This window comes from Drosophila subpulchrella, chromosome 3R, assembly GCF_014743375.2.
Source record: "Drosophila subpulchrella strain 33 F10 #4 breed RU33 chromosome 3R, RU_Dsub_v1.1 Primary Assembly, whole genome shotgun sequence".
In the NCBI taxonomy this organism is placed as follows: domain Eukaryota; kingdom Metazoa; phylum Arthropoda; class Insecta; order Diptera; family Drosophilidae; genus Drosophila; species Drosophila subpulchrella.
In genome coordinates this window covers 12,401,616-12,419,999 of record NC_050609.1, presented here as the reverse complement: position 1 = coordinate 12,419,999, position 18,384 = coordinate 12,401,616, and the positions used below count along the sequence as shown (strand labels likewise).

The 18,384-nt window shown below is 46.7% G+C and overlaps 7 protein-coding genes across 13 annotated transcripts in view; 3 read left to right on the top strand and 4 right to left on the bottom strand.

Annotated features, from left to right (window-relative positions):
* Positions 1–168: 168 nt before the first annotated feature.
* On the bottom strand, positions 169–4,677 carry LOC119563351 (nuclear pore complex protein DDB_G0274915). Of its 2 annotated transcripts, none has more exons than XM_037876700.1 (4): positions 4,385–4,677; positions 4,150–4,314; positions 3,620–4,037; positions 169–3,562 (listed from the first exon to the last, which is right to left on the bottom strand). In XM_037876700.1, exons 1-4 carry the CDS (start codon positions 4,456–4,458, stop codon positions 293–295), a joined length of 3,927 nt encoding a protein of 1,308 aa, XP_037732628.1. In that variant the 5' UTR covers positions 4,459–4,677; the 3' UTR covers positions 169–292. The 2 variants fall into 2 exon arrangements, with proteins under 2 accessions (XP_037732628.1, XP_037732627.1); XM_037876699.1 differs by having other exon boundaries at positions 4,150–4,317; positions 4,385–4,676.
* Positions 4,678–4,996: 319 nt separating this feature from the next.
* Positions 4,997–6,529, bottom strand: LOC119554043 (transcription factor Ouib). Of its 2 annotated transcripts, none has more exons than XM_037864776.1 (4): positions 6,321–6,529; positions 5,370–6,259; positions 5,192–5,302; positions 4,997–5,135 (listed from the first exon to the last, which is right to left on the bottom strand). In XM_037864776.1, the coding sequence occupies exons 1-4, from the start codon at positions 6,435–6,437 to the stop codon at positions 5,021–5,023; spliced, it is 1,233 nt and encodes a 410-aa protein (XP_037720704.1). In that variant the 5' UTR covers positions 6,438–6,529; the 3' UTR covers positions 4,997–5,020. The 2 variants fall into 2 exon arrangements, with proteins under 2 accessions (XP_037720704.1, XP_037720714.1); XM_037864786.1 differs by having other exon boundaries at positions 5,003–5,135; positions 5,208–5,302.
* A 250-nt stretch (positions 6,530–6,779) lies between these two features.
* Positions 6,780–8,522, top strand: LOC119563238 (zinc finger protein 22). The gene is made up of 4 exons (XM_037876544.1): positions 6,780–6,957; positions 7,021–7,424; positions 7,491–7,736; positions 7,807–8,522. The coding sequence occupies exons 1-4, from the start codon at positions 6,847–6,849 to the stop codon at positions 7,931–7,933; spliced, it is 888 nt and encodes a 295-aa protein (XP_037732472.1). The 5' UTR covers positions 6,780–6,846; the 3' UTR covers positions 7,934–8,522.
* A 61-nt stretch (positions 8,523–8,583) lies between these two features.
* Positions 8,584–10,236, bottom strand: LOC119563237 (zinc finger protein 26). Its single transcript, XM_037876543.1, has 6 exons — positions 10,017–10,236; positions 9,825–9,950; positions 9,253–9,761; positions 9,054–9,188; positions 8,887–8,997; positions 8,584–8,819 (listed from the first exon to the last, which is right to left on the bottom strand). Exons 1-6 carry the CDS (start codon positions 10,149–10,151, stop codon positions 8,690–8,692), a joined length of 1,146 nt encoding a protein of 381 aa, XP_037732471.1. The 5' UTR covers positions 10,152–10,236; the 3' UTR covers positions 8,584–8,689.
* A 281-nt stretch (positions 10,237–10,517) lies between these two features.
* Positions 10,518–12,010, top strand: LOC119563162 (zinc finger protein 394). Its single transcript, XM_037876422.1, has 4 exons — positions 10,518–10,711; positions 10,773–11,452; positions 11,515–11,649; positions 11,762–12,010. The coding sequence occupies exons 1-4, from the start codon at positions 10,595–10,597 to the stop codon at positions 11,988–11,990; spliced, it is 1,161 nt and encodes a 386-aa protein (XP_037732350.1). The 5' UTR covers positions 10,518–10,594; the 3' UTR covers positions 11,991–12,010.
* On the bottom strand, positions 11,852–13,696 carry LOC119563160 (zinc finger protein 287). 2 transcript variants are annotated; one of them, XM_037876421.1, is made up of 5 exons: positions 13,407–13,696; positions 12,559–13,349; positions 12,254–12,499; positions 12,055–12,199; positions 11,852–11,990 (listed from the first exon to the last, which is right to left on the bottom strand). In XM_037876421.1, exons 1-4 carry the CDS (start codon positions 13,554–13,556, stop codon positions 12,076–12,078), a joined length of 1,311 nt encoding a protein of 436 aa, XP_037732349.1. In that variant the 5' UTR covers positions 13,557–13,696; the 3' UTR covers positions 11,852–11,990; positions 12,055–12,075. The 2 variants fall into 2 exon arrangements, with proteins under 2 accessions (XP_037732349.1, XP_037732348.1); XM_037876420.1 differs by lacking the exon at positions 11,852–11,990 and having other exon boundaries at positions 11,997–12,199.
* A 564-nt stretch (positions 13,697–14,260) lies between these two features.
* LOC119559053 (microtubule-associated protein Jupiter) overlaps positions 14,261–18,384 on the top strand; it is a 33,327-nt gene continuing 29,203 nt past the window's right edge. For 2 of the 4 annotated variants that reach the window (XM_037872204.1, XM_037872201.1), the window contains exon 1: positions 14,264–14,462. In XM_037872204.1, coding sequence (XP_037728132.1) covers positions 14,419–14,462 — 44 coding nt within the window. In that variant the 5' untranslated portion in view covers positions 14,264–14,418. Of the gene's footprint in view, positions 14,463–18,384 lie in introns of all 4 variants that reach the window. The other 2 variants (XM_037872192.1, XM_037872212.1) reach the window with 2 other exon arrangements.

Here is an 18,384-nt window from a genome sequence, read left to right as displayed (position 1 = left end):
CCAAATTAAAGACACATTTCAAATTTAAATCGAACACTTCAGAGTTCATACTTTATTTTTTATATTTCTTATATATTTTTAGATGATACGTTTTTAACTCTACATTCTTCAGTGACAATCCGATCAAAAGTCTGTCAAGAACCGAACCAGAATCGATGGGTACATATATATATTACAAACCGGATTGCCAACGACTTTATTAAATCCATTCACTGACTGGTATAAAAAACAATAATTTAACTAGCAAAACAATAATGATCTATGAACATTAAATTGGGACATTAACGCGGACCTATTTTTGCAGCCGCCGGGTGGCTTTACGGATGGGTCGACCCTCCGGCGTGCTGGGCGCTGGGATGAACACGTTGCCGGCGTTCGCCTGCTGGGCCGGACTAGCGCCACCGAAGGCGAAGGCTCCGGCAGGATTGCTGGCCGCCGGCGAAGGGGCTGGACTGGCAAAGACATTGGGAGCCGGATTGCCGCCACCACCACCAAAGCTGAACGGCTTTGCGGTATTCATGCTTTGATTGCTGGGCGGTGAGGCGATGCCCCCGGCAGCTGCTCCTCCAAACGAGAAGGGTGCGTTTCCGGCTGTTGTGCTGGCGTTGCTCTTGGCTCCACCGAAAGAGAATGCACCCGGCTTCGGTTGGTTATGAGTAGCTGCCACTGCATTGGCAAAGAGGTTACCTCCCATGGGCTGCGCTGGGCTGGGAGCAGCTGAGGTGTTGTTGCCTCCAAATGCGAAGGGTTTGTTCTGATTGTTTGTTGCAGCTGGTGCTGCTGCTGCTTGAGCTCCGAATCCTCCAAAGCTGGGCGCTGGACTAGGAGCCGCTGATTGTGTGGTTGGATTGTTGCTTGAAAAACTGAAATTAGGTTTCACTATTCCCGTGTTGGGGCTTCCAAACATGCTGTTGCCCGCAGGCTCCTCCTTCTTGGTGGGTGTGGCAAAAGAGAAGCCACCAGCTGGTGATGCTGTTCCTGCTTGGTTGACAGTGCTTCCTCCAAAGTTAAAGCTTGGTTTGCTGGCGTTTGCGGGGCTGCCAAATACATTTGTTCCAGCGGTTTCCGTGGTATTTTTGGCCGCAACGGCGGCAAATGAAAATCCTCCTGAAGCTGACGATGCTGGTGGTTGCTGGGCACCACCAAAGGCAAATGGCTTGGTGGCCGCCACAGCGGGAGCCGGGTTTTGTTGGGCTGCTCCACTGCCAAACATGGGTGTTGAAGTCTTCGGTGCTGTGCCAAATCCAAAAGCGTTGTTTGTAGGCGTTGCTGTTGCAGATGATACCGACGTTGCTACGCTGCCAAAGGCAGGTGGAGCACTCTTGTCCGTGCCTCCAAAGCTGAATACCGCGCTGGGCTTGGCTGCTGAGTTGTTGTCTCCTCCTCCTCCAAATGCAAACACTGATTTGTTATCCTTATTTCCAATGGCTCCTGCGGCTGGAGCGGCTGCTCCTCCAAATCCAAAGGGGGTGGTTGTGGCTGCACTTTGTCCAAAGAGATTGTTCTGGGTGCTAGTTGGAGCTGGTTCCGCGGGCTTTGAAGTGGCTGCTGCTGACCCTCCAAAGGTAAAGAGATTCGTGGCTGCTGGGGCTCCACTAGCCACGGTTGTAGTGGCTGAAAATCCGAACGGCTTGGGGAGCTCAGCGGCGGTTGATGCTGCGACATCTGCTGGTGGCTTAAATGCGTTTCCAAAGCTGTTCTCCGGATTTCCAAAGATGCCCGTCTTAGCTGGCTCCGGTTTGGTAGCCACGGGCTGATTGAAAACGCCTCCAAAGGAGTTTTCTGTGGCTTGCGGTTGGCTGCCAAACAGCGATGTTGGCGCCATTCGAGATGTTTGAGCGGGGTTGCCGTCAAAACTAAATACAGCTGGTTTGGGTGCAGCGGATCCATTGTCGCTGCTAGTCGGAGTTCCTGAGCTTGCATTGCCCGACTGTCCAAAGGCAAATATTGGCTTGGCTGCGGGTGCTCCTGCTCCAAATGGTGATATTGTTGCTGTTGCAGGACTATTGCTGGTGGCGGGTCCTGATCCTCCTATAGCTGGAACTGGCTTGCCGAAACTGGTGGATGGAGTTGTTGTGGGAGCGACCGTTGCGGTCGTTTTTGGTATAGTCATTCCAAAAGTTGTTGTTGATGTGACTGGCGCTCCCGAGTTAGTTGTGGTTGCTGCTGTTGTCGCAGGGGTGTCCAGTTTGAACCCAGTAGAAGCGCCTACTGTTGGTCCATTGGCAGGCGCTTGTCCGAATGAGAATATGGGCTTTGAGGTAGTCATACTAGTGCTAATGGTGGTAGTAGTCGTAGTTATTGTGGTAGTGGAGGGATTTCCAAATGACAGTGTGGCTGGAGCTGAGGATATCGGTGTGCCGAAGGTGATTAATGGTTGAGCTGATGTTGCTGGTGTTACGGGTTTGGCTATAAGTTCGAACTTCGCTGGGATTTCTGCTGGTGCCGCCGGGACTTTGTCGGTGGTTTTTGGTGCCTCTCCTGCTGCCGAAGCGGGTGCCGCAGGCTGACCAAACACTAGTTTGGGCACTGCATTTGAGGTACTTGTGGTTGTTGTTTCCGCTGGTTTGATAATCTGGTTACTTAATATAACCGGCTTGCTGGGAGCTGTAGTTGACACGGTGGCAGTGGAAGTCGCGGTCGATGTGGTTGTAGTTACAGGCGGCGCTATGATAGGTTTGATGGGCGTCGGAAGGGTAGCAGGCGCTGGCGCTGGGGCTGGCACTGGGGTATCTAACTCGTCCGGCTCACCATGGTACAGTTCGCCCTTCAAACCACTCAGCATTATAGCCAGCTTGGTCTTGTGCGTGCGCTCTACGCTGGGATTCTTAACACCCAGCATGGAATTCTGCTGCTTCGGCTTCACGAACTGAATGCCGGCATATTCCCCGGCATCCACATCCGGGCTGTTTAGATCCTGCCGTGGCGGTTCCTCCTTCGTATGTGACTGTCGCGCGTTGAAGAGGGTAAGCTTGGGCTTTTCCGTCGCAGGCGGAACCTCCACAGATCGCTGCTCTGTTCTTTGGATAGGAGGTGCCGAAATGGCCCGCGAGGCAGGAACTGCCGAAACAGTTGGGACGGGCATACTCATCGCCTTGCTGACAGATTCTGCATCCACTTTTCGCTGTATTTTGGCCACATTTTCTCCAGGCGAGGTCTCGGGTGAGCTTCCACTGCCTAGTGTCCCATTTTTACTCCGTTGGAAGCTCTCGCGCATGTCGAACAGCTTCCGCTTGTTGCTATGACGCCGACTGGAGCTCAGCGAGGAGGCAATGTCGTTGTTGTAGCTGCAGTTGGGCCGTTTGGCCAGCTGCTCCGGTGACTGTGTTGGCGAGATGCTGCCATTGGAGTGCAAATGCTGCAATGCAGATGGCGGAGCTGCCGCCAGAGATGTTGAATGATGCCTGAGCGGAACCGATACGGTCAGCTCACGCTGCCTTTTGAAGGACTGACTTTGCTGCTGCTGCAACTGATGCAGCTGCTGTTGGTGGCGGTGATGGTCCACAAAGTCCACACCCCGCTGGCAACTTCTTTTCGTAAAGTCATGCGGCGGCTGGGCATCCTGAAAACAAGCGAAGCCTAAGCAGCTGTCTCTTTGAGAGGATTGATGCTGACTTACACCAGTGTTGATGCGCTTCCGGGAGATCTCCTTGAGCTCCTCCAGCACGCTCCTAGTGGGTTCGCTCTCGTGCTGTGGATGCGGTGGGTGCAGGATGGGTCGGTTTTCCCGCGACAACTGCTCCTGCTCGCTAGTCTTCTGCACTACTCCCGCCAGGGAATTGGAGCGCAGCAGGCTGGGCAGCGTGTTACCAGAGTAGAAGCTGCGTTCCGGTGGTGCAATCTGGGTCATCGAAAGTGGTGGCACCCTGGTCTTGTAGGGTATCGGGGAGGATGGCGCTCTGCGCGGCTGCGTCAATGGGTTGTACAGATTGCTGGCGGACATGCTGCGCTGCAGACCACTACGTCCTCCAAGGCTGCTCTCGTGGTAGGAAACAATGCGGGAGGCCAGTCCGCTACTATGGACATCGGCGAAGGTTCTGTAAGATGGGAGAGATCTTATTAGTCGGATAAACTTGATAAGCTATTATGCATCCTCAAACCCCCTTACCCGAAATGTTGAACTTTCACCACATGGTGTAATTCTCTTACCTGGGATCTATCTGGCTGAGGTTCAGTTTCTGTCGCGATATGCTGCTGGGCGAGGTGGCCGTGTGGTTCATCAAGGACCTTTCCGGTGTGCGGGTGCCATTGAGCGTGGGGTTTCCGCCCTTGGGGCTCAGACCCCTCAAGAAACTGGCGGCGGACGGGCGATTGCTTCTGGACAAAGGAAAGCACATATGATTAGCATACGAATGGAATTTCAACCAGACAGGTGGTTACTCACATCAGCGACGCGTCGATCCGCGTGGAATCCGCCATGGGAGACATGCTGCTCAAGTTAAAGCGACGACGCTCCATGCTGCCGAAGGTCAACAACCGGTTTTTCGCACAGTGCAATCGGGCGAAGGGGAACTTTCTTTGGGGGCGGAATTAGCTTCCTTCAACTGTCGTCTGGAATCCTTTAATTTTGGCCGACACCCACGTTATTTCGTTTAATGAGGTCTTAAGAGAAATTAAATGTCAAATTGTCGACAAAAAAACGAAATTTCAGCGGTGTGACCGTCGCTGAAGCGCCAAAAGATACCACAGTCTGGCAACTGGAAAGTGAAATGCACACATCCGTTACAAGATTATTTATTTTAAAAAGATCTATATATTTGAATCCCTTTCGGCTTTTCACTTACCTTCTTTTAAATAATTATTAAATCATCTAGAAAGTCACAAACAATTCATCAATAACCTTTTCGTCCAAGGATATATAAACCGGTTAGCGTTGCCACTTCATAAACTTATCGGAACGTCTATCGATATTTTGATAGGAGAGCGCGGTAGTTATCGTAATTCAATTCCCAAAATAAAAGAATTTCGAAATTTTTTGCAAGAACTTATATTTACTACACTTTTCAGGCGGAACAGTCGTTCATTCTAGTGCCTCTTCCTCGCCATTGCCTCTCGCCTTTACAATGTGGAACTTGGACTGCAGATGGGCCTTTAGGTGAGTGTTACGCTGGAAAGTTTGTTCGCAGATAGTACAGCTGCAAATCGAAATGTGTTAACTTCCAGAGCGCCAAAACATGCGTAGAATACCTACGAAAAGGCCCGCACACCTGTGTGAATCAGTTCGTGTCGCTTGCGTCCGGAGGCCGAGCTAAAGCTCTTGTCACAATGATGACAGTTGTATGGTTTGGCATTGGTGTGAACTCTGGAAAGGTATATTTTATTATAACAGCTTTGGCAGGTACTATTACAGGCAGGATAATTTCACTAACCTTTCGTGGATGACGCGAGTGGTGCTGTTGTGAAAGGTCTTATTGCAGAGCCGGCAGGCGTAGGGCCGTTCGCCCTGGTGGACAATCCTCTGGTGCAGTGACATGAGGTGATCGGTGTAGAACCGCTTCCCACACTCCCGGCAGGCGAAGTTCTTCATGCCTGTGTGCCGAAGCATGTGCAGCTTGAAGTTGCTCTGGTCGGTGAAGTGGCGGCCGCACTGTTCGCAAACGCAGTCGCGTTTTCGCTGCTGTCGCTTCCGCTCGATCATCTGGTCCGCGGTCAAGTTCTTCCATGTCACGTACTGTTTCTTCCGCTTGGGTTTCGCGGACGTCGTCTCCGTGGTGACAGTACTTGCTCTGGGGCGACCTCGCCCGCGCTTTGACTCGGTATGTGATGAATCTTGCGAGAATCCGTCACTTTCATCCTCAATCTCATCGTAGTTGCTTGCATCCTCGGGGAACTCCTTGTTGTCTTCCGTACTTTCGTCATTGTAAATGCTCTCGAACTCCTTCTGCACGCTTGAGACCAGCGATTCGGCATCATGGGCCACCTCTTCGCCCACCTCGACGTCGTTCACCTCCTCAAGCCCATCAAGATCTGGAAATTCTTCAAAGTATTCATATTCCTCGACTTCCTCGAACGGATCGTCCAACTCATCGGGCGGCAAAGGCAATACCAACTTGCCCACATCAACTTCATTCTTAGCGTCTTCATCCTTCTCATCCTCACAGTCTGCAGCGGGATCTTGGACTTCCTGTTCCCGATTTGCCAATTGCTGAAGGAGATTCTCCTGTGTTTGGATGCAGCGTTCTCGGAACACAATCGCCTGGTTCAGGTCGAGCATACAGCAGGCGCATATGCAGCTGGGCAGTTTCGGATCATTGTGGAGCTGTAATTAAGTGATATTTGACAGACCTTGAAAAGAAAACAAGTTTGAACATGGTTTTTACCATGGCGCCAGATATAAGACAAAGATTTTGCAGCATCTCGGCGTTTTCGATATGAAAGAGATTCTTGGCCTTTGCGTTATAGATGACGCTTCCGCAGGTCCGGCACTGGCGCGTCATTATCTTTATTGAAAATCCAGAAAATTTAAGTTTTGTTCGAGTTAATCCAAATATAAACAAATTGCAAACACAAACGCGTCAGCTACATATATATGCAGAGCAGCTGTTTCGTTATCGCCGATAGCGATAACTGTGGCGGGCACATGGCTGTAGTAAGGGGGTTTAAAAAGTGCAAGAGCAAAACTCAAAAAGGATTTAAATATAGATAGAAATAATTTTGCTTTTATGATTATAAATAAATTTAATAAATGTTTAAAAAAAAATGTATAACAAGAGTTTGATCCCCTCACAAAAGCTTTAGCCAACGCTCGTGTTTCCGGCAATACAGTGATTCGCACTGGGCACCCTGTAAGGATTGGCAACGAAGTAAACAAAAGACAATTTTTTGAAATTCGCGAAAAACCAAGATATGCGTATTTTAAGTTGCCGCATTTGCTCTGGAGTTGATGCTCCAATAAATCTTTTTGACCCGGGAAATGGTCATCTGATCCGTCAAATTTTCTCCATTACTGGAGTCGAGGTAATGGCTAAAATATATTTATTAATCAACGCCCTTGCATATTTTGCTATTTATAATTTCCAGCTAAGTTGCAAGAAAGAACTATCCAACAACATGTGCATGGTTTGCTTGGGCGATCTGCAGGCAGCCATTAAGTTCCGCCAGCGCTGCATCATTTCCGAGAAACAGAACCAGGAGAGGGCTGAGTCTACCGGCAAGGATTTCCCAAAGGAAGCGATTTCCCATGAAGATATTGATGATGAGCTGATTGAGCTTGAACTGGACGAAGCCATTTTGACTCCGGAAGTTACAAATCTTCCAAAGCCTCGTGCAGTACCAGTCAAAGCTGAAATAAGCTCCAAGAAACCAATTGGTAATACTGGTCCATTTGTCTGCGATGATTGCGGCAAATCCATCAACAACAGGACGAACTTTCTGGAGCACAAGCTCAGGCACACGGGCATCAAGGATTTCCATTGCGATTTTGGGTAGAGTACAATAGTGGATCCTTTATATATGTATACCAGCCAGTTAAGTTATTATTCTTTCTATAGGGAGTGTGGAAAAAGCTTTGCCACTCGGAAGGAACTAACGCGCCATAGCCGTATCCACACTGGCGAGCAGCCCTACGTGTGCATCTACTGTCCACGTCGGTTCTCCGACACCAGCTCCCGTCAGGAGCACCATCGCCGCCACCGGAACGAGCGCCGCTTCAAGTGCGACATCTGCGAGAAGAGCTTCGTGAGTGCCGGATGTCTCAGCCAGCACAAGATGACCCACATCGCCGTACGGAAGCACTAGTGGGCATTTCGATTTGAGCCAAGTCTACGCACATTTTACATTGTATTTCCACACCTTTCGATTTTCCAGCTGCTACGTTTGCCAGAAGCACTTCCAGCGGATCTCACATCTGAGGACCCACCTGTCTACCAGTATTCATAAGGAAAAAGCCGAGGAGGCGGAAGCAGCTCAGGAAGCTGGCCTCTTTAAAATTTAGTCACCTACCTAGTCATTACATTATAGTTCTTTTTTGATATTATCTATTGGTAAGAAACTATTTGAGTTCTAAAAGTTAACATTATAACATTATTATGGGTCCTTTCAATATACTATCTATTGGTAAGAAGTTATTTGAGTTCTAAAACCTAACATTATAACACTATTCTGTGTCCTTCCAAGACAACTATATTCGTGTTAATCACAAGTATACTTAATCCAGTGCCATTCCTAATCCATTGTTAAATGGCATTTATTGATGTTGAAAACAGTCGATTTTTTGTCAAATTCTAGCTTCCATAAGAATATACTACAACCGAATCCAGCCCGCCTTGCACACAATGTCAGAATTGAGTCATCAATTAAAACACAGAAACATTTAACTATATACGTAATCCAGTGTCGTCCTTAATTCATCTTTGAATGGAATTTATTGATGTTACTATTGAACGTCGTAAAAGACTACTTTTGGCCAAGCTCCAGCTTTGACAGTCTCATTATAATTTACAGACTACGCATTTGGAATACAAGATAATCTTTTAAAGATAACACAAGTATTAACTATTGATGTGTGTAATTACAAATTTTAATAAAAATATAAATGTGCTTGTAAAGTGTTTTTTTTCTCGATCGAAGTGCCAAAGAATTATATTTTTTCACATCCGGCTCGGACCATTTGTACTCTCTTTATTATAGAATCTCTATTTATATTTAAAAATACATTTATCTATGCAAGCATTAATTGCAAATTTTAAGACTAGTAGATCTCTGAGTGCCGCATCGGTTCGTTATTCTGGTGGTTCCTAACGGTCTGTTGGTGGGTCATCGTGCCGATGTGCTGCTCCAGCTGATGCTTGCGGGAGAAGGTCTTGTTGCAGGGGCGGCAACTGAAAAATTGGATTAAATACAAATTAATATAATCTAGGCTAGTGGAATGATCACGATAAATCGTACAGGAAAGGTTTCTCGCCCGTGTGGGTGAGCATGTGGTTCTTTAGCACATTGGAGTAGGAAAATGCCTTGCCGCAGGTGGAACAAGTGAAGGGTCGCTCGTTCGTGTGGGTTCTGAAAGAGGAACCATTGTTGTTAATAGACACCTTTCGAGGAATAGAAGCCCTCACCTTTCATGACGAATGTTGGAGCTGCGGTCCGCGAACGAGCGGTTGCAGAATTTACACGTGAAGGGTTTCTCGCCCGTGTGCACTCTGATATGACGATTCAGCTCGGATGGACCCGCAAAGGTTTTGCCGCAGATTCTGTAGGGGATTAACATTTGCTTAGTTCTTATATTACATTCAGTAACCTTTTCTGGATACTCACTCGCATTCGAATGGCTTGTCGGCCAAGTGACGGCGCATATGGATGTTAAGGGCCGCCCGCTTGGAGTAGATATTGCCGCAAATCTCGCACATGATGTTCGTCGAGGACTCCTCGGGCGAGGACTTGCAGCTGGATTGCATAGCAGGACGATCTCCACTAAGGCTACGTCGATGTCCCGAGCCAGAGCCGCGGGGTCGTCCACGTCCGCGTTTGCCCAAACGCGTCTTGCGCACCTTGGGCTTGCGGCAGCGCTCGCTGGGCTGGTAGTCGCTATCGGTGCTATTGGGCACCAGCAGATCGTTGTCCTCCAGGTCGTCCACCACGGTGTTAATCTCGAAGGACTCGGACGTATCTGCAGCGGCGTCCTCCAGGCGCTCCTCCATCATGTTCTCCATCTCGATGTCCTCCTCCACACCGTCGATGAAGTCGTTGGCCGACTCGTAAATGTACTCGATGTGGTCCGCCACTATGTGTGCCACCTCGTCGGTGGGCTCTGACTTCATCTCGGCCTGGCGAGGGGAATAAACATAAACACCTTTAATTGGATAGGGGTGTATGGCTTGTTCACATACCTTGACCACATTGGTGGCAAACGTTCGCTCGCTCTCCTGGCACAGCTCCCGGAACTTGTGGGCACTGGTCAGCCGCTCCACGCAGTTGTAGCACAGCATGCTCGGGATGTTCTGCAGCGGCACCAACTGGAAAAATCAGAGCGGGATTAGCCGCGGAGTTCGGGTGGCAGGTGCCTCCACATCCACATGTACCTTAATGCTACCCACTTCCTCGATCTTGCGCACCAACTCTCGGCACTGGGCGTCCTCGTCGTCGAACAGGGGCGCCATCGCCTCCGAGTTGATGTCCTCCGTCAAGCAGATCCTGCACAGCATGTACTCGGGCATGATTTTGCTCGTCCTCGCCGTCCGTATGGTTGCAATTCAGAAAATAACAGGACAGCGTCTTGTCTTGGAACTTTTACCAGGGTTGTCAGATGCGCAAAAACGATGAGTGACTATCGGCCTTCCTATCGGCACATCGATTGGTGGGAATAAATTTATTAACACTTATTGTTTTTTTAATTTTTTATGTCATGTGGGTATACAAATATTTGAAAAATAAATAAGTAAATTAAAAAATAAGAAAAAATATGATCTTTATTTTTAAAGTTTAACATTTTTTTCAAATAAACTAAAAGTTTTAAAAATCGATATATTTATTTATGACCGATAGTTGACACCTATCGCACAGACCACCACTATCGCGTGTCAAGTGACAACCCTGCACAGCTCTGGAATCTGCCATTTGAATCGGTATTTGACGCAAATGGGGAATTTCTGAAATAACTATGGAAATCAGCATAAAGTGGAGCATGTGCCGCACTTGCCGCAAGAAAGGAACCGAGCTGCAGTCCATCTTCGAATCTGATGCCCAGAAACTGTTGTCCTCGTATGCTGGCTTAGAAGTGAGTGCACTATTTTAGTTATCGTTCTAGACCATTTAATCATTTTATACTCCTCTCCCAGGTGGAACCCAAGGATGGATTGCCGGATCAGATATGCTGGGATTGCTTGGACAGGCTGGAGGAGGTGGATCGCTTCCTCCGCGAGTGCAAACGATCCGACGAGCACCTGAGGACCCTCGTCCGCCAAACAATGTCCTCAGCAGCGTCTTTTCAGACCCTGGAGGACAAGGATACGTCAGCCGACCAGAAAAAGCGTTCCCGGAAACAGAACATTTCCGGGAGAATGATAGAAGAGAAGCCAATAATCCTAAAGACTGAAGGGAGCCCGGAAAAATCCCAGGAAAAGAAAACCAAAGACGAACCTGTGGATTTTGTACCCATTAAGAAATCTTTATCCCAAGAGGAGCCAGGTGATTTTGTGTATGTTCTAAATGTCAATGCGGAAAACGAAGGAAACCCTGTCCAGGGCAACTACACCATGGGCGATTTTGACAAAGAGGAAAACGACAACAATGATTTGGAAACATCATCGCAGGAAGGCACCTTGGTTGTAGACAGCCTACAGGAAACCAGTGAGGAGTCCCAAAAGTCGGAGGCAGCCCTCGAATACGAGGTAGATCTGGGCGTGGCCTGCGTGCCGGACAAGTACAGATGCAGGATCTGTAGCAACACATATGCTCGAATATCTCAACTTAATGTACACATGCAATTGCATCGCAGAGAAAAAGAACACGAGTGCGAGTGAGTATAAGTATATTTGATCAATAACAACTAAGGATCATCCAACAATACTTTTTATATAGGGTTTGCCAAAAGTCCTTCAGAGCCGCCTGCAATCTAAAAACACACATGCGAACCCACACGGGCGAGAAACCCTACAAATGTAACCACTGCCCGCGGCGATTCGCTGACTCCAGCACTCATCGCAAGCACGAACGGTATGATATTCCTCAATTGTAGACCCTTTTAATACGATTTATTTAAAATTTGATTGTGCTACTATTCTTTTTCGCTTTCAATATGTTATAATTTTCAATATCTTTCTTGCAGTATGCACACGAATGAGAAACCCTACGCTTGCAACATTTGCGGAAAGACCTTTTCGCTGTCCACCTCCCGTAAGGCCCACTACCTCCTCCACTCTTCAGATAAGCCCCACAAGTGCCTCATCTGCGACAAGGACTTCCGCCTGAAGCACCAGCTCTCGGCGCACGAGAAGACGCATGCGCACCTCATGGGCGTGACGTTGGCTATGGAATATAGCGAACTGATGGAATAGCTTATAAATACAGATAATAGTTTATGACAAACGTGTGTTTTCTTTGTGATTTTCTCTAACCTACTGGGAAATCTATTGTGGCTCATTAGCTTTGCATGTAGTTCGCGGCTCTGGAGACGGCTTGCTCCATTTTGGTGCGATGTGTGAGCGTCTGCAGGTGGGCCTTCAGCTGGTGCAGCAGGGTAAATGACTTGGAGCATACGTCGCAGCTGAAACGCGGAGAATATTAGAATTTAAAATCTCTTGATAGTTGTATGACCTACTTGTAATTCCTCTCGCCGGAGTGCACTAGTATGTGGTTTTTGAGGATGGCAGTGTGCGTGAAGGTCTTGCCGCACTCCTGGCAGGCGTAAGGACGCGTATTGGTGTGCACCCGCTCGTGGCGGACCCGTTCGCTCCGATCGTAGAAGTGGCGCTCGCAGTACATACACTTGTAAGGACGCTCGCCTGTGTGGCGACGAATGTGGGCCCGCAGCTCGCCCATTTGTCGAAAGGATTTGGCGCAGATTCTGCAATGCAATTGAATATTTTCACTTTTAAAGATTAAAGCACTCCACCATTTACTCACTCGCACTGGTGTGGTTTATACTCCGAATGTGTCACCATGTGGGCCGTAAAAGCTGATTTCTTGTTATACACATTGCCGCACAAATTGCACATAAACTGGTCCTCTTCCTTGCTCCCAGACATTTTCGCCTTTTGCTTGGGTTTGACCTCCCTGCGCTTGCTTTTCAGTTCGTGGTCCGGCTTTCGGGGCCTTCCTAACCTGCGATTGACCAGCTTGGGAGGCCTTCCTCGCTTGCGTTGGGTCGACTCGGAGCTTGGATCAGGCGAGGGAGTGAGCGAAAGATAGTCTCCTTGGTGTAGTTCCTCCTGCTCGTAGTCGATCTCATAGAACTCGTCATTCAGAAGGCTCGAGTCATCGACGAGCTCACCGTTATCTTCAGCGATTTCCTCCATTTCCGGATCATTAACATAGGCGTCGAGGTGGGAAATCAACATTTGTTCCGAGGTCTCCTTTACGGGCTCATTTTCCTCCTCGATCGGTTCGTTGATGATAATCCCGTCGAGGAGATCCTGGGGCTCATCCTCCAGCTGCTCTTCCTGCTCCACCGTTTGGACGATCTCCTCTGTGTTGTGTGTTTCAGAGCGCAAATTCAGTTGCAGTTTTTCGTAAAGGTACTCCATGTATTCGCCATCGCTGGCGTGGGCCAGAGCCTCCGGTCTCTCCAAGTCCGGACAATTCGTTTCCCAGTAGACCTGCGAATTCAGGCACATCTGGCGAAAGTTAAACCACATTTGCACGAACTCGCTACAGGTGCCACAGGCCTTTTCGGGCATCATGGAGGATTGGCGGACCTGGGGGATAAAGGGCACTAATAAGTGGTACTGATACAACTCCTCCTCGAAACTCACCTTGATACCGCAGCAAAACTCAACTTTCTCGTTCAGGGAATCCTCACCTTCGGCAGGATGTTCGAACAGGTAACTCATTGTGTCTTCCTCGGAATCTGCCAGACAGATCCTGCACTTCATCAGCACCACTGGCAAGCTGGACGCGTTCATCCTGGCCAGCAATGGACAACGAGGAGGTGGAAATCAAGGTTTTCCTAATAAAATTCAGCACATTCAGGACAGGATCAGACGATCCTGATAATTTCTTTAAAAATTCATTCAAAAATTCAGCCACCTGGGTGGAATGTAAACAAAAATTAGGATAGTGATGTGAGAAAAACGATTATTTATTGATATTCTTCGATTACACTTTGTTTATAGCGGGGACACCCACCTTTAAACCATTAAGCAATCTATACCGTTGGTTTAAGACCCGGCTTATACATGTGCACACAGCCGCTTAAAATTGAAAATCGATTTGAAGCGATTTGTTTCGGAATTGTGTCGCTGAGGGCGAAAACCCCCTCTATGTGAATAGGGTGTAATGGGCCCACAAACATGATGTTTCCACCCAAATTTTATTAACTCGCTTTTCACGTAATGTTAACTTAACCAATGAACTTAACATTTCTGTTAAAAGACAACGACTTAACCGCTCTCCGCTCTCTCCCATTTTGTCTCTTTCTTCTACTGACACTTACGTTTACTTACGTTTACAGCGGGCCCAGCGGGGTTTCCTCTGTTAGTTGACAGAACCAGTGTTACCATCGAGGGTTAAGGAAAACACCCCTGCTGTTACCGAGAAGTCGTGTCGTTTTCGAAAAGGTCCACCACCCCGGCTTTTATGAATTTTACCCACAATACCGAGCTACCACATTTAAATTTAACTCGCTTTTCGAACTGTACGAACGTGCCGCGGCATCTGCTCTTATTCCGTGCATTTCCATCCACTGCATTTTGTGTGTTTCATTGCGTGTGTGCCAGTTTTCCACTTGATTGTTACCCAGCGTTAATTAGCGGCTAAAACAGCAAGATGATCTCCAACTTCGATTGCACCGATAATCAGGCCAGCAGCAAGTAAGTGAATTTCCAGCGGTTGCCGGCATTTTTTTGAATAATTCCCGCGTGTGTGTGTGTGTGGGCGAGTGCAATGGTGTTGGTGGGGATTTGCAAAAACAACATTGCCGTTCTTCGCTTCCTCCTTATTTTTTATCATTCCATTACCTTTTTTGTGTGCTTCTCCTACTTCCACCAATTCTATTCCCCGTTTCCGATCTGAATTCCTTCTCCATCTCCGCTTTCGCCTGCCATTTCGCACTATGCGTGTATTGATCTTTTAATGGGTTAACAGTTAACTGTTCTTTTGGATCGACGGGGATTATTATGCCCACTCGATTCGGAAACTCCACTTCCTGATTGTTATGGACTCGTCAAAAAACGCCCTTAACAACCAATATTTGATATATGGTAGGTAACCCCGCTCCCGCTCACAATAGGACTCTTTTATTTCAGCTGCAACGGGGAAATTGACCATTTTGAGTAGATGGTACAAGCATATGCGGTTGTGTGAGTGCGCTGCACAGTGGTGGTTCTAGTTAAGTGCACGCTGCAATGTCAGCAAGTGTGCCAGTTCGCCTCCCCCGCCCCCAATATTATGTAGTACATGTAGCATGGCATATCACCCGATGGACATCTCGAACCCTGACCCACCCCGCACACCGCACCCCGGTTCTCTATCGCTTTTATGACTGCAATCGAGGTGGCGCTTGTTTTTGTGTTTTCGTTCTCTGTGCCAGTTTTCAAATTGGTCATCACTCCATTATAGAGCTGCCGACCAACAAAATAGCTGCAGTAGGCGAAAAACAGATGGAAAACTGTACAGAGAACAGTCGAAAATGTGGTCTACTGAAAACTGAAGCTTAGAAATGGGTCATTCATGTTACTTTGGTAACATATCATTTCCTAAAAATGTAATATAACAGTTAAAATAGTCCTCGCAAAGTTTTTTTTAAAGCTTTTTTAACTACCAAATTAGTATGATAATCATAGTCCCTACAGAAATGGTACCAATTACCATACCCCTTTTTGTTCTGAGGTTTTTTAAAATAAACCATTTTTTGTTCTATTATGAAAAGAAATACGGGTTTTTCTAAGCAATTATTTCCACCAGGCACCATAATTACTTAAAATAGTAGTATCAAGTTACAATCAATAAAGCGTACACTTTGTGCCAGACTTTTCTTGTAAGCAAGCACTATTTTCCAGTTATAATCCTATAATTCTATGTATGTACCTACAACCAATTAAAGTGAAAAGTGCCATAGATATTTTATAGCTTAAATAAATAATGTTAAATATATAATGTTCAGTTTCTATAACGCCTTTTGATAAAGAGTCCAAAAATTATCTTTTTATGGCAGTGGTTTATAAACCCAAGCAATAAACTAATTTTAAACGTTGGATTCCCTGGCTATTTCTGTACAAATGCTTTCCCGTTCTTGACCTTTGCCAGATTTCCGGATTCCACGAGACAAGTGGCCAAGTATGCGAACACTGCTCCAAATCGGCTCCTTGAGTCATTCGAAAATCTGCTTGCAGCTGTTTCGGTTCTCACTTATCATCATAATAGGGGTAATTGCCGCGTTAGATGATGAGTAATTGCAATTGAAATCGATGGCGTTCTCGTTTCTTCTTCGCTAGCCGCCACAGTGGTGGCCAGTGATTAAGGGCACAGTAGTTTTCCCGGTATATCCCATTTGCACAATATGTGGGGGATACTTTCGGCCCCAATATCGTCACGTGCCATACTCCCGGTGCTTAACTATATTTAACTATAGTCACGCGATCTGCTAGTATGCTCTCTGCCATGCCCCCTGTGTATCTGGCCAAGAGCCACTGCAGCGGAGTTTGAGGCTGAGTGGCAAGTGCATTGAACCCGGGACACATTGCATGTTGTTGTTTGACTCGCCATAAAACTAAATGTCGATTTTGATTGCCTAGCCGCGACTAGTTTGGCCAGCAGTGGGTTTGGGTTTGGTTTTGTGTTCGGGATTGGGATTGGGCGCAGCCCTAGAATGAGTCAATGGGTCTAATTCCCGGCAGAACCTCCAGAGAAAGCCGCACAGCCGGAGAATGCAGCCAGGCAGCCAGCCTAGTCAGCCTATCCAACCAGCCAACCTAGCCAGCCTAGCCGCACCCAAAATGCAGACAGACGGGCCCACATTAATCCGACATAGGAAAAGTGCTAGATCTACACTTGGCAAAGTTCTTGCTCTAAGAATTTCTGATGTTTAGAAAAATGTTAAAGTAATAATTGAATAAAAGGTGGAAGAGGCCTCTAAATTAAAGAATTAACTAAGAAATACAAGAACAGAAGCACACCATAAGTAGTTTAATTCTTATAAATATGATTATTAAACAGTTGTTTTTGGCCCTTAGATTTTTTGAAAATTAAACACGTGCCCACACATAATCCGACATAAGAACGGCTTAGAATTCGACCTTACAATATTCAATTCATTTAATTTCAGTTCTATTATGTTTGATAAAATAATGTTTGCTTTTTCTAAAAACAATCTTAAATATAGATTGATAAATTGTCAGAAAAGATCCTATACTTGTGGAATTTTTAAGGTTATAAAAGAACTATAGCTTTTAGAATATCCATATTGTTTTACCTATCCTTACCTTATCCTTTTGGATATATTAATGATTGTCTCTGGCATAGCAATTCTTCGAGTGTACTTTTGAGGAGGAGTTTTAGAGTTTAGTCTGTCACTGACGCATGCAACCCACGATAAGCAACCCCGACAGCAGAGGCCATAGTAGGACATATCTGTCATGTCCTCGGTATCTGCCGCAGTTCCATTTCCCGGCCGCTTTCCAAATGCATTTGGCTCTTGATGTTGGTCAGGGTGGGCCTGGATAACAGATAAATGGTTTTTTGTGTAAATTAGGGAAGCCCTAGCGAGTCACGTTTCCTGTAAACGGGAGAGATCTTCATTTTTCAGCCGTGAGTCATGCCCTAAAGGCGCAACCCAATTGATAGATGATTAATGGAAAACAGGAACTCTAGCCCTATCTAACTGACTTTTTGTTTGCTCTCCTCTCTATTTCTTTGCAGGTAAGTCCATGTTTACGTCACTGTGGTGTCCTTATTTGGCCATAGTTCCAGTACATAAACCCCATTGGATTGACTGCCTCACAAGCGGATCTCAAGGCTGTCTGCGGGGCCAATGCTAAACGCTCCACTGAGCAGACAGCTGGGTTTCTTTGTATCTTTGTATCTTCTATCTGCGCCAAGGAAGTCGAGTCATCATCGAGTGACAATTTCGGCAACATTTCCTCTATAATTGGGCACACAAGACACTCGAGCTCACTTTCGGTAATTGTTGTTAAGTAATAACGCGTATGTATCTTTGTTGTTTGTTGGCTTGGACCATTGGCCGCCTTATAAGGCCGGCCGTTTGGATTACCCGTTTTGCATAGCTATCTGCATCAGCTTGCCATTTGCAGAACGATCTGTTTGCGTCGAGACAACTGCCTTCTGGCTGTTGTTGTACATGGGCGATTACCATTATGGGTTTTCTCAACGCCCTCTGTTTGTGGATACAGGGGCGGCCACAAAAATAGCAGAGCAGGCACAACTATTCCGTGGTCAAAGTGGTTTATTAATAAGCACCTACCAGTGTGATTAATGAGAGCTCTTTAACGACACATGTTGGGCAATAATAATCAAGTTTTAAAGAGATTACAAAACTGTATACAATACAAAAGTAAGTAAGTACTAGCCTTACAATCTAAAAGCTCTTAAAGCAAGGGAATTTAATAAAAAAACGTATTAACTTCCCTGTTTTCAATTTAGCCACGCAAGTGTAATCCGAAGAAGCCATCTTACTTATCATTTAAATGCAATGAAATCTACCGGGTGTGAAATTAAGAACCTGAATGGATGGATGGGCAAGTTCAATTAGCTACGCTATTTTTCCGACCGCAAGTG

Excerpts from the sequence above, each read along its gene's own strand:
- LOC119563351 (XM_037876699.1), bottom strand. The coding sequence starts at position 4,458 with ATGGAGCGTCGTCGCTTTAACTTGAGCAGCATGTCTCCCATGGCGGAT. Across the intron at positions 4,038-4,149 it reads CTCAGCCAGATAGATCCCAG|AACCTTCGCCGATGTCCATA; the intron begins GTAAGAGAATTA and ends CCCATCTTACAG. Across the intron at positions 3,563-3,619 it reads GGAAGCGCATCAACACTGGT|GATGCCCAGCCGCCGCATGA; the intron begins GTAAGTCAGCAT and ends GCTTGTTTTCAG.
- LOC119554043 (XM_037864776.1), bottom strand. The coding sequence starts at position 6,437 with ATGACGCGCCAGTGCCGGACCTGCGGAAGCGTCATCTATAACGCAAAG. Across the intron at positions 6,260-6,320 it reads GTCTTATATCTGGCGCCATG|CTCCACAATGATCCGAAACT; the intron begins GTAAAAACCATG and ends ACTTAATTACAG. Across the intron at positions 5,303-5,369 it reads ACTCGCGTCATCCACGAAAG|AGTTCACACCAATGCCAAAC; the intron begins GTTAGTGAAATT and ends ATACCTTTCCAG.
- LOC119563238 (XM_037876544.1), top strand. The coding sequence starts at position 6,847 with ATGCGTATTTTAAGTTGCCGCATTTGCTCTGGAGTTGATGCTCCAATA. Across the intron at positions 6,958-7,020 it reads TCTCCATTACTGGAGTCGAG|CTAAGTTGCAAGAAAGAACT; the intron begins GTAATGGCTAAA and ends TATAATTTCCAG. Across the intron at positions 7,737-7,806 it reads ATCGCCGTACGGAAGCACTA|CTGCTACGTTTGCCAGAAGC; the intron begins GTGGGCATTTCG and ends TCGATTTTCCAG.
- LOC119563237 (XM_037876543.1), bottom strand. The coding sequence starts at position 10,151 with ATGCCCGAGTACATGCTGTGCAGGATCTGCTTGACGGAGGACATCAAC. Across the intron at positions 9,762-9,824 it reads TTGCCACCAATGTGGTCAAG|GCCGAGATGAAGTCAGAGCC; the intron begins GTATGTGAACAA and ends TCCCCTCGCCAG. Across the intron at positions 8,998-9,053 it reads TCCAACATTCGTCATGAAAG|AACCCACACGAACGAGCGAC; the intron begins GTGAGGGCTTCT and ends TTCCTCTTTCAG.
- LOC119563162 (XM_037876422.1), top strand. The coding sequence starts at position 10,595 with ATGGAAATCAGCATAAAGTGGAGCATGTGCCGCACTTGCCGCAAGAAA. Across the intron at positions 11,453-11,514 it reads GAAAAAGAACACGAGTGCGA|GGTTTGCCAAAAGTCCTTCA; the intron begins GTGAGTATAAGT and ends CTTTTTATATAG. Across the intron at positions 11,650-11,761 it reads ACTCATCGCAAGCACGAACG|TATGCACACGAATGAGAAAC; the intron begins GTATGATATTCC and ends TCTTTCTTGCAG.
- LOC119563160 (XM_037876421.1), bottom strand. The coding sequence starts at position 13,556 with ATGAACGCGTCCAGCTTGCCAGTGGTGCTGATGAAGTGCAGGATCTGT. Across the intron at positions 12,500-12,558 it reads TATAAACCACACCAGTGCGA|AATCTGCGCCAAATCCTTTC; the intron begins GTGAGTAAATGG and ends ATTGCATTGCAG. Across the intron at positions 12,200-12,253 it reads TCCGGCGAGAGGAATTACAA|CTGCGACGTATGCTCCAAGT; the intron begins GTAGGTCATACA and ends TCCGCGTTTCAG.